Below are 16966 nucleotides of genomic sequence, written 5' to 3'. Positions count from 1 at the left end.
GAAAATTTCATTTATTAATTCTTTTGGCATTCTTTTTTACTTGATATTTTCTCATTTTAAAGAAATATAGATATAATAATAACTGTGAAATTTTTAGGTTCTAGAGAAAAAGAATTTCCTGGAACAAAAATAACCTCAAGGGGAAAATGAGATCTTGCACATTAGAGAAATCAGAAAGACATCAAAAAGTTCTCCCTATGATTAATTTTCATTTATTTTTCTATTTTTCTATATCACGAGGAAGAAAGTTTATAATTATAGAAGGAAAAACTGAAGGTGAGAGAGTATGGGGAGAAAAGAATATAGATGCACTTCTTTCTTAAAAAAGTTTAATAACATTTATTAACTTTAAGAAATGGCCTAGTGGTAGAGTGCTTGCCTAGCATGCCGGAAGACCCAGGTTCGATTCCTCAGCACCATATACATACAAAAGCCAGAAGTAGTGCTGTGGCTCAAATGATAGAGCACAAGCCTTGAGGAAAGCCCAAAGAATAGTGCTCATGAACTGTGTTTAGTCCCTGAGACTGGCAAAATAAATAAATAAAATACTAGAAGAGAAATGAGGTTAAGGAAGAGTAGCTGCAGGCTGGGAGTTGGGCGTAATGATGGAGTGCTTGCCTAGCATGCATGAAGGCCCGGGTTCGATTCTTCAGTACCACATGAGTAGGGGAAAAAAAAGCTGGATTTGGTGCTGTGGCTCAAGTGGTAGAGCTCTAACCTTGAGAAAGTCCAAGGACAGTCTCAGGCCCTGAGTTCATTATCCAGGACTAGCAAAAAAAAAAAAAAGAGTAACTGCAGGGAAGCAAGTTCAGAAGTTAGCAAGAAGATGGTGCCACAGGAAGAACAAGTAAAAAAGTTACAAAGTACAGCAAAGCTGAGTCACAAGAGGTAGCAACATGCCCTCTACAGTCAAGGGAAACTCATGAAACTGAGCCTGCTAGTTGTGAAGCTAGTAAGTGAGATGGACATGGTTTAAACAGCCCTGTCTAGACAAAGAGAAGTTAGATGAGGTAAGATTTACATTTTCGGCAGGCATACTATGAGAGCAACAGGGCATTAGAGAAACCAGGTACCCTTCTTGTAACCACAACTCCAAAAGTCACACTGGCTGATAATCAATTCAAATATTTGAAAAAAAAAACATATTTTTTTTCATTTTTCCATCCACGGATAATTGGACAATTAAATAATCATTAGATAATTGGATACACTAACAAAATATCAACGTATCCCATTGAGAATTTTACTCAATGTATTTACTCCATGTATACAGGCTGAATTTTACTTCTAAAATCTGAAAAAGAAAAAAAAAAAACCCTGAACTATAACAACGCTTAGGAATTTTTTAATCTCTTCACTGAAAAAATACCTGAGTTATATCCATTTAAAGGGAAGAAAAGCATACTTTAGCTTATGATTTCAGTGCTTTCAATCCCATCAAAGACAGATCTCCACTCCTCACAATGATTAACATGCTTCCCTTCACCTGCATCCCTTTATGACTCCTCCACCATTCCCTAAGAGCATAACAGGCTGGCGGTCAAGCCTTCAGAGCATGGGCCTTAGGCTTACATTCCTGGGCCAAATAATAGCTTCCATAGAGAGTAAGACTTTGTATGGCTATAATCTGTCTCTAAATTTTACTTTACGCCCAGTTATTTACATATATTTTTATTTTATACTTTACCAGTTTATAAGGTACTTACTTTTACCTCTATTGGACATCTAAAAAAGTGAAAACCTGGTGAACTTAAAGAAATTGTCCACAGCTAACATATGCAATCACATGGTTCTTAGTATGTCTGTTCAACTTCCTGAACATACACCTCATCTGGATACTTACTGGGACAAAAATGAATCAATACAAGATCAAGATATAAGCCGAGATTTTTTCCTTATCTCTCTGTTTCTCATGGCTGACCTATATAGTTAACCTATATTGTCTCAGCCCTTGCAGAGAAACAAATGACAGAGGAAACCACAAAAGAGATCGCATGCCTGCTAGTCAGCTTCTGCAGATTTAAGGAAAGCATACAGGGTAGCTGTGGATTCAGGGTTTCACTTACTGTTATATGTTGTTTCTTGAAGATTTTCAGAATTCATATTCGTGATTACTTAAGAACAAACTTAAAAGTTTACCCTGTAAGAGTTTTCTGGAAAGAAATACACTAAATTTGACATACTATTGCTTAATAAATTTCAGATATTAATTACTATAATTAGTTATAACTAAGTTGATAACAAAAATGAAAGAATGAAAGCAAACTTAAAATCATTAAGCTATAATGGTAGTTTTGCTTCAAGTTGTTTTCTACTTTCATAGGTATCATTAATTGCTTAATGCAATAATTTTAAACTATGTATATTCCATGATAGAATCTCAAAAAATAAGATGTCTTTTTTCCAAGATAATAACACAATTGGGGAATAGACAATCAGGTAAGTGTGATGGGTGTTTTAAGGAATGCATTTAATTTAGAATAAAGAATATTAATGCAAACATATTTTATGGTGCCCTGCTGACCAGTCTGTGACTATGAAGTGGCAAGTATAAGACAGGAAAATAATGGAATAGGACAGTAGAGGCTCTCTGTGCCTGATTTGTTGATAACATTTTAGAAACTGGAAATCATCCCTTCCCTGATTCAAATAAACAAATAGATGTATATACAATATACCAAGTACCAAAGTCAGATACAGCAACAAGTGGATAGACCTTAAGAGAAAGAAAAGAGAAAAAAAGAAAAAAGGATATAAAGAGTAAAGAAATAACTTCACAAAGAACATTAGAAACAACAACCACAAGGATAAATCTCTTGTTTTCCTAACCTGGAATTCTTTTGCTTATCTTCTTCCTATATGACCATATGCACGTAGCTTTTGAGCTACTGCACTCTGCTAGAAAATTCCTAAATGTATAGTATATTGCAATTTTTTTGCCAGTCCTGGGCTTTGAACTCAGGGCCTGAGTACTATCCTTGGACTATCTTAATACTAGAGCTCTATTACTTGAGCCACTTCCACGTTTTTTCTGTGTATGTGGTACCGAGAAATCGAACCCAGGTCTTTGTGCATGCTAGGCAAGCACTCTATCATAGGCCAAACTCCTGACCCCTTGTGCAACTTTTTTAAAGGCTCTTTTCTTACATTGTGTATGAGAGTCCTGAGATGTTTTGCTTAATTGTTTACAAACTATTCTGAGCCTCCCTATTTGATATATTTTTGGCTAGTTCATAAATGTTGGTATTACTTCACTTTTCTTTTAAGCTTCATACTCTTTTTCTGGTGTCAATTGCTTACTGTTATTTTTCAAGGCATTTATGAGAATTTAAAAAGAGAAAAAAGAGGAAATGCTTTATTTTCAGTAACAAATGTGAACAATGGAATAACATGGAATCATTTGCTCCTGAGGCCTGAAAACAAAACCTGGCCAATGAAACAAAAGTATTCTGCAACAGAGTTGGTTTATGTGAGATTCTGCCTGCAGGATCCCATTTAATGGGCTGAAACCGTTGGGACGTGTGCCCAGAAGCTGTCCTGATAATGGGCCCGTTGCTATGGAAGCCAGTTCAATCTTAGAAACACTTGGCAGCCTTAAGAATGGTTTTATATGATTTTTTCCTGAATATTAGGAGAATAGTAACCCCCAAAATGGAAAACATGTATACGGTGGAATAATCCTGAATTGATAAGTAAGGGCCACTTGTTTCACATAATTCAGCCTAGTAGGGGAGAAAAGGAAACTCAAAAATGGACAAGTACTTTGCTCCCACAATAACATTGCTGGCCCCTAAATTCTGCCAAGTTTCTTTTACATCATTTTCCACCCTGATGGATGTTAATGTTTGCTCAGTATGGCTCCGCCTAGCAAGAGCAAAGTCAGTGTGATGCCTGATTTACTTTGTTAGTAAATTCTTATTTTCAGAATTCAGGAAAACCAAGTCTTCCTTTAGAATACCTTTTATTAAACCCTACCCCTTTAGCCACTGTATTTTTTTCCTTTCTCCATTAATTTTAACCTATTTCATTGAAGAAACGCAAATCTCTCTTCATTATAAATGTAATATGCATATTATTTTCTAAAAAAGGAAGGTAGAAGATTTCTATTCCATGAAAATGAAAAGAAGCAAGTAGTTCAGATATCTTATTTTTTATAAAGCGCCTTGCTTTTCCAAAGAACAGAGCTTCAGTTTGCTTACCTCTTGACTGAAACCCATTAGTAGAGAGACCCTGGGTAGCAGCAAAAGACATTTATTGTGATGGTGTACTGATGGAATGATAGGTGGAATATCACAGTAAGGACCATATTAACTAACAACCACAAAAGCTAATTCAGAAAGTCTAAGAAAGTCTATTTTTAACTACAGACAGGTCGGCACTAGAGTACTCATTAACCCTGCAGTGGTCCATTTTTTAATGGGCATTCTAGTATTATTTGAAGGTCATCAAATTTCTAGATGTTATACATCTAAAGTAAGGTCACCAATTAAAGTGCTTATGACTGATGTTTTCCCTTTTCTTGGATAGCTGACTTCAAATCTTAATCATTTAGCTTTTGTGCCTTTTTCTCCCTTTTTTTAAAATGTGGAATTCAGGGCAAGGTAATGAAATAAAAAACAACCTTACAAAGGACAATTTGCTGAAGACAAGTTAACTCATTAGGGAGGTCCAGTAAGTCTATGCCAAAAGAAACTCTCCATGTTTGGTAAATCCTAAAGTAATGCATGGACTAAAGATGAACTAAAAATTGTGTAGTAGCTAGAGTGCAAAATCTCCCAGATGCTTCCATTTAAACCAAGAAGAAACCAGTCATGTGGAGAATAGGCAGAGGAGTTCCCAAGGAACAGAGCCCACGACTAAGGGGGCAACACTCTCCCACCACCCCCAGGCAGATGTGACCAGGCATGGTGGCCCAATGCTATTTCCCAAATACTACATACATAGCTTTGGAGTTCTCTCTTTCCTTCTTTTGTGATATATGTATCAATCAAATATTATCTTTTTATTCCAGAGTTTCTTTTGAATACAGAAGAGAATTGTAGTACTTACTAGTTCCTTACTAGTTACTCAGACCTAGGAGCTATCCGGAGTCCAAGGCTTTTAGTAATTATTTTATCTGATAATACTTAGATACCTTAAAAAAAGTTACTATCCAACACAGTTCATTTGCATGCAACATGTTAGGTTTTGTGTACTTAGACTAAGATATTTATTATGACTCTTTCTTAGTCTCCATCTGTTTGCTTAAGCTTTAAGGACTAAACATATTTATTATTTAGGAAAATTTTCTAACCCTGAATAGATAAAAAATTTGAGATTGATCCCTAAGGCATATTAATCTCTAGAATTCATTGAATAAACTTTGTTCCTTTGAAACACTAACTTTAAATAAACAACTTCTGATATATCTCTTTCTAAATACAGACTTTGGCTAAGAGTTCTTTAATTATATTTTACCCAAGGACTTTTCTTCATGATATTCCATTTGCAATGTATAAATTAAAAAGAACTTTTCCATGACTTTAAGTTAAAAGAAATATCCAAACTATTTAGATATAGTCCTTAAATTTCAAGGTATTTCATCCTTGAAACAAATTCTAAATATTTAGCTTTCTTATGTGATGTTGCAAATAAACACCTTTGTGGGACATGATACACACAAATTCACACAATCTGCTGAATAACTTTACTTGACTGAGACATAGAATACACATACCTACAACAATCTATTGAATGAGAAAATTTACATGCATGGTTCTAAGAAAGCATACAATAGGAAACAAAGCCAAACATATTGTCCACAATTTTAATTTTAAAACACTGAACTTTTTATTTTTATTTATGTTTTTAATTTTATTATATTATCATGGTCATAAATAGAGAGGTTACAGTTACATTTGTGAAATAGTGAGTACATTACTTCTCATTGTTACCCCTTCCCATGTTTTTGTTCCACTTGCTCTCCCCCCACCCCTAGATGAGTTATAAAATTCATTTACATATTGTCTTGTGAAGATCAGTGTTATATTGGTTCACTTTGTCTTTTGTCATCTTGAAACATTTTTATATGTTTATAAAATATAGTTGCTTTTTTGTCAGCCATGGAGCTTGAACTCAGAGCCTAACCATCCCTAATTTCTATGCTGAAGTTTAGTGCTCTACCACTTTGCACCACAGCTCCATTTCCCGTTTTCTGGTAGTTAATTGAAGAGAAGTGTTTTATGCACTTTCCTGCCCTGGCTTGCTTTGAACCATGGTCTTCAGATCTCAGCCTCCTGAGTAGCTAGAATTGCAACTGGCATCTTACTATAATTACATTAAAAAATATCAATCACAAAAAATTAAATTAACAATGAAACCTCAGCCAAAGATATAGCACAGTTGTAGGACACTTCCCTACCATATGCAATCCCAATATTAAGTTGGATATAACCCCAACTTAATATCCTCAACTTAATCGCAGCTATAAATTCTTTTTTTCCTTTGTTATGATTAACCACTTAAATTCTCAAAAGCTTGTCTTCAGTCTGTGGACATGGTGGGAGGTAATGGAACTTATTTAGGAGATGAGGCCCTGTGGAATATATTAAGCCATTGGATGTCTTCGAAGAGAATTGGGGAACATCATCCTTTTTTTCTTTCTGTGTTTAGTTGCTGGTGACCATGAGATAAGTAGCCCCTCTGCAATATAATAACAACATTTAACAAGTTAAATGTTGAGAACTAATAGACCACAGCCTTACATCTTGAGGACAAATAAATCTTTCATAGTTTAAACTGGTAGGTAGTATTTCGCCAGTTACTGCTACAGAAATCTGAGTAACATACCACATAAAGGTTCTTTCAGCTCTATGAACTTGGATATGGATGTCTTGAGAGTCCCTTACTTGACCTACTATAAGATATAAAAATGGAAAAGCTATACACAGATACATGTAGAAGTTATTACAGGAGAATACATTTGCTGTAATGAGCTAATGTCCCAGTTTATTACTCCAACCATTAGCCATTATCTTTGTCAAATGACTTTTGAGTTTCATCTTCCAGGATCACAATGTACCTCTCTAAGTCCTTTATTTTGACCTCACTATATTGTTCAATTTGGTCAGTGGAGCATAACCAGGTGTGAAGAATGAGTATTTAAATATACTAATTCCTTAGAACTTCTGACATTTCTGGGTAGTGCATGATATTTCAATATCTACATGAAGCAAACCTAGAACTAGTATGAGATTCTATTCAACATCACCTGAGCTCAGCCTAAATGTCTAGCTACTCTATGGCCATTTGAAGGCAGATATCCAAACAGAAATAAATTATTAACAAATAACTAGACTTTATATTTTAATGTGGTATTTTAAACTGACTAATATAGTATTTTAGCTGACTAATACAATAACTTTAACTCCAACTAAAGTTGTCAAAACATTAGATTTTAAAATATGGCACAAACCACAGTAATTGTAATAGGAAATATTTAACTATTAAATATGATTTACTCCAAAGACATTCAGTGAAGATATAGCATAGTAACTGAAAACAAAATAACTTGTTCATAATTTATTAAGAAACTTGGACAAGCCATATACAAAATATTTTCTTATATGATTAAAGATTATTCATTAGCTTCAGAGAGGGGCTGCTCTTCCCTTTTGTACTGATAAAATATAAGTGATAATATGAAAATATAACAATCTTCTTAGTTATGTATCACTGCTCTACAGTTCCTAAGACAAAGCAAAGAACACAAGATTAAATTATATGCCTACCAAATGACTAAAGAAACTAAAATTAGAAGAGCTCACTTATACTAATGCACATTCCACCACATATTTCCAAGTTTTATTTGTTTGTTTTTTGTTTTATTGATTTTTTTTTCTTTTTGTTGGTCATGGGTCTTGAACTCTCAGCCTGGGAGCTGTCCTTGAGTTCTTCAGCTCAATGCTAGAACTCTACCTCTTGAGCCATAGCACCACTTTCTACCATACATTTCTAACAGAAGGAAATGTCTACTATGACTTTGGTAAACTGTTCAGCATCAAGTGATAAAATGAAGATGTTTCTGTTTGAGAAAAGGAACAGAGGTCAGATAGGTAAAGCACCTAGAGGCTAGTAAAGCCTAGTATAAGATCAGCTTCCTGGCTACAGAAGCCAAACCAACCAAATTTCACAGGATATGGAGGGAAGAAAGCAGACTTAACATTAAGCACAATGAGGATTTATGCAGAGAAAAGTTATTATTCAAATTATATTTTTACTTTCTCTTCTTGTTATTGTGTATGGGGAACGAATCACAAAGACACAAAAACTATAAGCAAAAAGAACAATTTGGATTATTTTTGAAATCTCTAACTAATAGGATTACATTGGTGGTGATACAAGTGGAAAGTAGAAATGTGATTCATGGTATATAATCAATGATGTGCTACTTTACAAGTGATATTTATAAAACCAGAGACAGAACCTTCTTCTAAATTCTGTAGTTGAGTATTTTGATGAATTATCTTGTTTGTCAATTTATTAAGGTGAGAAAAAAGGTTAAATGAGTCATTTACCCCTGAATTTTGACTTTATAATTACTTTGACAGATTGTTTTTTGTGTACATTTCTAAACTCTATCGTGAATAATTGTGTTACGATTTATTGTAGGGCATATCAAAGAGAAAGAAATGTGTAAATATGTAGATAATCTAATAAATGTTTCCAACTTTAGATAAGGGATAGGAATTAAAGCTCTCTTCGTAAAAGTATTTGATAGCACATAGTCTTTCTTTGAATTCTTAACCTCTTCATAACAAAGGCTCTTGTGTATGAATGGTTAAGAACCTTAGAAAAAAAATCTATATAACATTGGTAATAAAATATTACTTTGTGTTTCTACTAAATAATTCAGGACCAAAATATTCACATTCTGACACTCTGATATATTTTATGAAACTTGTGTTAATTTATTACAAAAGAAAACAGTATATGGAAGTAAAAAGTAATTATATACTGCTTCATATTATTCTGTCTTTAAAGATCATAAATCTCTTAAAAATGTAATTAATTTTTCTAACAAAAGAATTCATTAGTGATTTTAATAAAATAGAAGTTAACTTAAAGCAATATATTTCTTTTCATATGTATTTTATTTTCTCTGTGAAAACATTTTGACATGAAAATATTAATTTAATGTTGTCATACAGATTAATTTCGTACTAATTAGTAATGACCATTATGAATTAAATCCCAGGGCTGGGAATTTGGCTTAGTGGTAGAGTGCTTGCTTAGCATGCACTGAAGCCAGGGTTCAAGTCCTTGGTACCACATACATAAAAAAAAGCCAGAAGTGGTGCTGAGACACAAGTGGTGGAGTTCTAGCCTTGAAAAAGCCCAGCCCAAGGACAGTGCTCAGGCCATGAGCTCAAGCTCAGGACTGGCAAAAAAAAAAAAAAAAAAAAAAAAAAGGAATTAAATGTCCTGACCTGGCCGCGGTGGCTCATGCCTGTAATCCTAGCTACGCAGGAGGCTGAGATCTGAGGACCAAGGTACAATGCCAGCCAGATCTGAGACTTTTATATCCAATTACCCTCTAGAAAATGGGAAATGGGGCTTGGCTCAAGGGTAGGTTGGTAGTCTTAAGTTGAAAAGCTCAGGGACAGTGCTCAGGCCCCAGGCTGAGTTCAAGCCCAATGACCCATAAAAAAAAAAAGAATATGATGTCTCTGGATGCACAATCTTTACAAAATAAAAGTCATGTTACATTTTTTCATCACCATCTCTCAGTGAAAATATTCTTTTTTTTCATATATTTTTATTGTAATTAATAGAAGGGTTACATGATATTTGCCAGATAGATGGTGCATTAATTCCCATACATTGATACACTTTCACATGTCTTGGTCCCCATTGCCCTCCCACCCACCCCCACCCCTCATCTTGTTTTCCCCCCTTCCCTATCTATTTCAAATAACCAAATACAAATATATCCCATATATCAGGTAACAAAGTGAGATACTGTAACAATATGAGATAACCAAGGGACAGCAAAAGAGATGAGAGATAACATAGTACCTTAAGAACAATAATCATTCATTAGATGGCTTATGTTTCTATATCCTAGAGATCCTTTCATTCAGAGTCCTATTATATGGCCTTTGTATCAAGGTTTTGCTCTATTGCAAATCTCTGCTAGGAGAGCCTAAGGTTTCTACTTATTATGACAAATGAGGGAAACCATTGAGCCTAAGTTCCTTTGAGTCTGGCTTACTTCACTTAATATGATCTTTTCTACGTCTTTCCATTTCCTAACAAATGGGGCGATGTCATTCTTTCTGACAGCAGCATAGAATTCCATTGTGTACAAATACCACATCTTGTTGATCCATTCATCAACTGAGGGACATTTAGGTTGGTTCCATATCTTTACTACGGTAAATAGTGCTGCAATGAACATTGTTGTGCTGATGGATTTAGTATGTCCTTGTTTCTGGATGATTGGGTAAATGCCAAGTTGTGGAATTGCTGGGTCATAGGGGAGCTCTATGTTTAGTCTTTTGAGGCACTGCCATACTGCTTTCCATAGTGGCTGAATGAGTTTGCACTCCCACCAACAGTGTAGTAGTGATCCCTCCTGGCCACATCCCCTCCAGCATCTGTTGTTATTAGTTTTCTTGATCATGGCCATTCTAACTAGAGTGAGGTGGAATCTTAGCGTTGTTTTGATTTGCATTTCTTTTATGACCAGAGATGTTGAGCATTTCTTCCTGTGTCTATAGGCCAATTTTGTTTCTTCTTCAGAGAAGACTCTCTTTAAATCTTTGGCCCATCTTTTAATGGGATGGTTGTTACTTTGGAGATTAGTTTTGGATTGATTCAATTTTTTGAGCTGTTGATATATTTTAGATATGAGGCCCTTGTCTGTTGTATGGTTAGTGAAGATCTTCTCCCACTCTGTAGCCTTCCTAATTAATTTACTGGTTCTGTCCTTTGCCATACAAAAGCTCCGCAGTTTAATGCAGTCCCACTTATCCAGCCTTTCCGTGATTTATTGTGATTCTTGGTCCTTATTAAGAAAGTTTCGACCTGTGCCGAGGTCCTTCTTGTAAAGTTTTCAGAGTGTCGGCTTTTACCTCCAGGTCTTTGATCCATTTGGAGTTAATTCTAGTGCAGGGTGACAAAGAAGGATCCAACTTTAGTTTTCTGCAGGTGCTTAACCAGTTCTGCCAGCACAACTTGTTGAAGAGGCTATCTTTCTTCCATTCTATTTTTTTGGCTCCCTTGTCAAAATTAGGTGGCCATAGGTCTGTGGTTTAATATCTGGGTCCTCAGTTCTATTCCATTGGTCTTCAGGCCTGTTCTTCTTTTGATAATTATAGCTCGGCAATAGTCTAAAATTTGGTATTGAAATTCCTCCTGCGCTGTTCTTTCTGCTAAGAAGTGTTTTTGCTATACGGGTCTTTTATTATTCCATATGAAATTTTGGATTGCCTCTTCTATTTCTTTAAAGAATGACATTGGGATATTGATGGATATTGTGTTGAATTTGTAGATAGCCCTTGGCAAGATTGTCATTCTCACGATATTGATTCTTCCAATCCAGGAGCATGGGAGGTTTTTCCATTTCCTCAGTTCTGCTTTAATTTCCTTTTTCAGGGTTTTAAAGTTTTCATCAAAAAGGTCCTTTACATTCTGAGTTAAGATAATTCCTAGGTGCTTTATTTTCTTTAAGGCTATTGCAAAAGGAGTTGCTTTCCTGTTTCTTGCCTCATTCCTCTCACTGTTGGCCTAGAGGAAGGCAGTTGATTTTTGAGGGTTAATTTTATACCCTGCTAGAAACCAACCCTAATTCCAGTAGAAGGAATCAAAATATCAAAATCAAGGCAGAATTAATTGAATTGGAGTCCAAAAAATCTATAGAAAGAATCAACAAAACAAGGAGTTGGTTCTTTGAAAAAATTAACACAATTGACAGACACTTAGCAAATCTTACCAAAAAAAGCAGGGAGCATACCGAAATAAACAAAATCACAGATGAGAATGGTACTATCACAACAGAAATTACAAAGATCCAGAGCATCATGAGGGAACACTTTTCAAAACGTTTATGCCAACAAATTTGAGAATCTAAAAGAAATGGATGATTTTCTAACCAATATTAACATACCCACACTGAACCAAGAAGACCTAATCCAACTAAACAGGCCTATTTCAAGCTCTGAAATAGAAATGGCAATTAGAGAACTACCTCCTAAGAAAAGCCCAGGACCAGATGGTTTCACAGCTGAATTCTATAAGTTCTTCAAAGCAGAGCTCACACCAATACTCTTCAAGCTCTTCAACAAAATTGAAAATGAAGGCTCTTTGCCAAACTCATTCTATGAAGTCAGTATAACCCACATCCCCAAACCAGACAAAGATTCATCAAAGAAAGAAAACTATGGACCCATTTCTTTGATGAACATCGATGCTAAACTTCTCAACAAAATACTGGCCAACTGTCTACAACAACTCATCAAAAAAATTATACACTATGATCAAACAGGATTCATCACAGGGAGACAAAGCTGGTTCATCATATGCAAATCAATTAATATAATTCAACGCATCAACAGGAGCAAGGACAAGAATCAAATGATTGTCTCACTAGATGCAGAAAAGGCATTTGACAAGATCCAACACCCTTTTATGCTAAAAGCTCAGGAGAAACTAGGAATCCATGGAACATTCCTCAGTATAATAAAGGCAGTGTATGACAAACCCACAGCTAGTATTATACTTAATGGCGAAAAGCTAAATCCATTCCCTCTAAAATCAGGAACGAGACAAGGATGCCCACTCTCTCCACTCCTCTTTAACATAGTGATAGAATTCCTAGCCAGTGCAATAAGGCAAGAAGCAAGCATAAAGGGGATCCAAGTAGGGAAAGAGGAAATAAAACTATCCCTCTTTGCAGATGACATTTTTCTATATTTAAAGAACCCCATAGACTCCACTCCCAAGCTTCTTGAGCTGATTCAAAACTTTGGAAGAGTAGCAGGCTATAAAATTAACCCTCAAAAATCAACTGCCTTCCTTTATGCCAACAGTGAGAGAAATGAGGCAATAATCAGGAAAGCAACTCCTTTTGCAATAGCCTCAAAGAAAATAAAGTACCTAGGAATTACCTTAACTAAGAATGTAAAGGACTTTTTTGATGAAAACCTTAAAAACCTGAAAAAGGAAATTAAAGCAGAACTGAGGAAATGGAAAAACCTCCCATGCTCCTGGATTGGAAGAATCAACATCATGAAAATAGCAATCTTGCCAAGGGCTATCTACAAATTCAACACAATACCCATCAATATCCCAATGTCATTCTTTAAAGAAATAGAAGAGGCAATCCAAAATTTCATATGGAATAATAAAAGACCCGTATAGCAAAAACACTTCTTAGCAGAAAGAACAGCACAGGAGGAATTTCAATACCAAACTTTAGACTCTACTACGGAGCTATAATTATCAAAACAGCTTGGTACTGGCACACAAACTCCTTTGTACATGATTTAAATATAATAAAAGTATAATTTTTAAGAATAAATAATATACAAATTCAACAGAAAATATTCTGGAAACTATCCATGTGGCTTTGGAAAAGATAGTGACTACAAAATTAGAGATTTCTAACTTTCATACATTTGAAATTGGTTACTCTTTAAGAGGTTGCTGAGTCTAAAGCTTTCTAGTATTCTGTTAAGAATGTTTTCACTCCTTTACATATTGGAGACATTGAACAGGAAAACATTTCTGTTTTGTATAGTTTACATTCATGGGGTAAAGTGTAGGTAAAACCACTTAGATAATAAGTGACATATGGTTAGATGAAAATAAATGGATGTTTAGAATAGAGAAGCATAGGGTACTCAAACAACTTCTGTGATTTCAGTTTGTTGAAGAAAATTATCACAAGCAAATAATATTGGAAGAGTGATCAACTATGCAGTGTCTGACAAGTTATACTCAGGAAGCCTCTAGAAAAATCCTCAAATCCTAATATCCTTATCTTGTACCCCAGATACATGTTAGAAATGGTTCAAATATTTCAAATTATCTCTGCAATATTCCCAATCACATTTACCTATTATATTTCTCCGTTTTCAATGTTGTGTAATGTCTAAATAGACTTCATAGAGGAAGCAAAGAAATTGTGGGACAAAGGATACATCAAGTCAGCAGTGATGCTACTAGATACTGCATTGGAAATGAACTATATAACTTGGGTTGGGGGAATAAGGAGGGGAAAAACTGGGAAAAAATGAGGGAAGAGGCAAGAAACTTCAAAAAGATGTAATTATTATCTGACTCATGTAACTGTAACTCCTCAGTACCTCACCTTTACAATAAAATATTTTAACTAAGTATTTTCTAAGCAGCATATTTAGTATTCTTGCCTATTCACATTGATTTACTGACATTTATTCTTAGGTAAACTATGCTAGCCTTGGCCTTTTGAAAACGCATTTATCTTCCATGTTGGAGTTGAAATCCCACTTTATTATAGTACCAGTTTTAAGTACATATTAAGATCCTCAGTTTGGCAAATTTTGATATTCCAAAGGTTTATCCTTCAGTTCTTGAAGGTCCATACACAGTGCACTTCTTTACCATAATCGATATCTTGTAAATGTGCCCTGTATCTTCCCAATCACAATCCTTGTCTAGCTTGCGTGAGTCCTGGCTTCATTCTGTGTACATTTTCAATTTCACTACTCAGTGGTGCATTTAGTAGATAATCAATAAACATCAAACCCTGATCGTCATCCCAGCCTATAAGACTGCTGTCTGACTGCTGACAAAATGTCATTTATCTGGGTTATAAATACATGTGCTTCATGAGGAAATCACCACAAATTCTGTTAACTATCTACTCTCTCATTAAACTCTATTCAATATACAATGCACCATAAGGCATAAGGAAGGGAAGGAGGGAAAACAAGATGATTGGGAGGGGGTGGGGGGAAGGAACTGGGGACAAAAACATGAGAAGGGATATCAATGTGTGAGAAGTAATGCAGCTACTCTGTGAGGAATGTAACTGTAACCCCTCTATACATTACCCCGACAGTAAAAAAAAAAAAAAAATTAAGTACCATCACACAATTCTTACTACTAGTATTTTCTGTGGACCTGAGCAATGTGTAACTGAAGGACGATGTCCAAGTCTTTATACGTGTTCTAGAATATGAAATATTTTTTAGAGTAACACCCCACTGTGTTTTTCCTATTAGGGAAAGGTGAACACGGGAAACCTTATCCCCTTACTGAAGATGATCATGACGACTCAGCTTACAAGGAAAATGGATTCAATATTTTCGTCAGCAACAACATTGCTTTAGAAAGGTCGCTGCCAGACATACGCCATGCTAAGTGAGTATCCGCTCATATGGTGGGCAGGGTGGGGTTTTACCTTTGATTCTTTTGTTACTTTTATTGTTTTATTTCCTAAATGTGTCATTGTGATACATGTAAACAGAAATGTCACTCTGATTAAAGTTTTCTCAGTCTTCTATTTATTTAATATAAATTGGATTAAAAATGATAAAATTCCAAAAGGAAGTAATAAAAAATTTCACTGACTATATTTAATTTGGTTGCAAAATGAGATGTTTTAAAATGACACTCATAGTTCTTTCATTTAATACATAAATTATGAGTGAAAGATTTTGCTTCAATTATCATTTTATCAAATAATCTACATATACTCACCTTTGTAGGCATCTTTCTCACTTTAGGTAAAAGTATTGCTGTAGCTTTTACTCTGTCACAATGAACATTTAACATGAGCATAATTATAATCCAAAGATAATGATTGCATATTCAACATCCTGATATTTTATGAATTGTTATAGTTTGTGAAGTATTAGTTTCATTTTTTAATACAAAACATCATTCAAATGGAAACAAAAATACACAGTTCACTAAAATCCACCTTCTCTTTTTTGACTAATATCTACTGTTAATTTTTTTCTAGTGGATTATAGTTTTCTGATAGCTTAAATTAGGCCAAAGAGGTCAAGAATATAGAGTGTGACCAGAATTCAAAAAGATTTTCAACGTGAACTTATTTAATAATCCACCTATCTCTACTAATATGTTTTTACACCTACCACTTCGAATTCCTTTTGGAATAACCAATGTTAGAGGGGGAAAACATCAGAGAAAATAAAATCATAGAAACAAATGAAAAATAATAGAATTTATATTGAACCAGTAAATATGAAATAAATGAAATTCTTTGGGCAAAGGTAACCCTGTAGGAAAATGATAATGATTTGGAAGATTATTTTCTTATTTCCATATTGTATCCTTATAAAACTATTTGAAAACATAAAAGGATTACTGGTTTTCTCTTCAGGTTTTATGTATTTTACAATATAGTTAAGCAGAGGATTAATGTGAAGAACAAATCAGTTTTTCCCTAAATGAATGCTTTATCTACTGGCCTAAGCCTTTTAGCTACCCAAATTATTCCCAGGTTACCTGAAATTATTGACAGTAATTCCCGCTGACCAAGAACATTTCTTGTTATGAGAAATTTTAATACCTAATTGCACACCATCAAAGATGCATTAAGTTGCATTGTTGCCATAATAAATATTCTCAGAGAATAATTTTCATCCACCTCCTGTCCACTCCCACACTTCCAATCTCTTAACAAGTACTCAAGTGTAAAGTATTGCAGGTGAAGAAGGCAGAAAACTCAAGTGTAAAGTATTGCAGGTAAAGACGGCAGAAAACTACTCATGTGAAAGGAAATCTGATATTTCCTTTCTTCTCAAGAGGATATTTTTAGTGTAACCATTGCATTTCAAGAAAAAAAATCTTAAACAATAATAGGAAAAAGTTAAGGAAAGTATTTTTTAACTTTTACTAAGTCACAAAAGTCTAGACTATGAAGAAAACATTACACTAAACAATAATGAACAAAAACACCAGATAAACTATG

The 16966-nt window shown here is 34.6% G+C and overlaps 1 protein-coding gene across 1 annotated transcript in view; it reads left to right on the top strand.

The window, feature by feature from the left end:
- Galntl6 (polypeptide N-acetylgalactosaminyltransferase like 6) overlaps positions 1–16966 on the top strand; it is a 780159-nt gene that overhangs the window by 312035 nt on the left and 451158 nt on the right. The window contains exon 4 of the mRNA XM_090354193.1: positions 15249–15387. Within this exon, the coding sequence (XP_090210319.1) occupies positions 15249–15387 (139 nt within the window). The remainder of the gene's footprint in view (positions 1–15248; positions 15388–16966) is intronic.

This window comes from Megascapheus bottae, chromosome 20 (assembly GCF_031878675.1).
Source record: "Megascapheus bottae isolate mThoBot1 chromosome 20, mThoBot2.hap1, whole genome shotgun sequence".
NCBI lineage: Eukaryota > Metazoa > Chordata > Mammalia > Rodentia > Geomyidae > Megascapheus > Megascapheus bottae.
The sequence above is the reverse complement of the archived record's forward strand: the minus strand, read 5'-3'. Positions and strand labels throughout refer to the sequence as shown.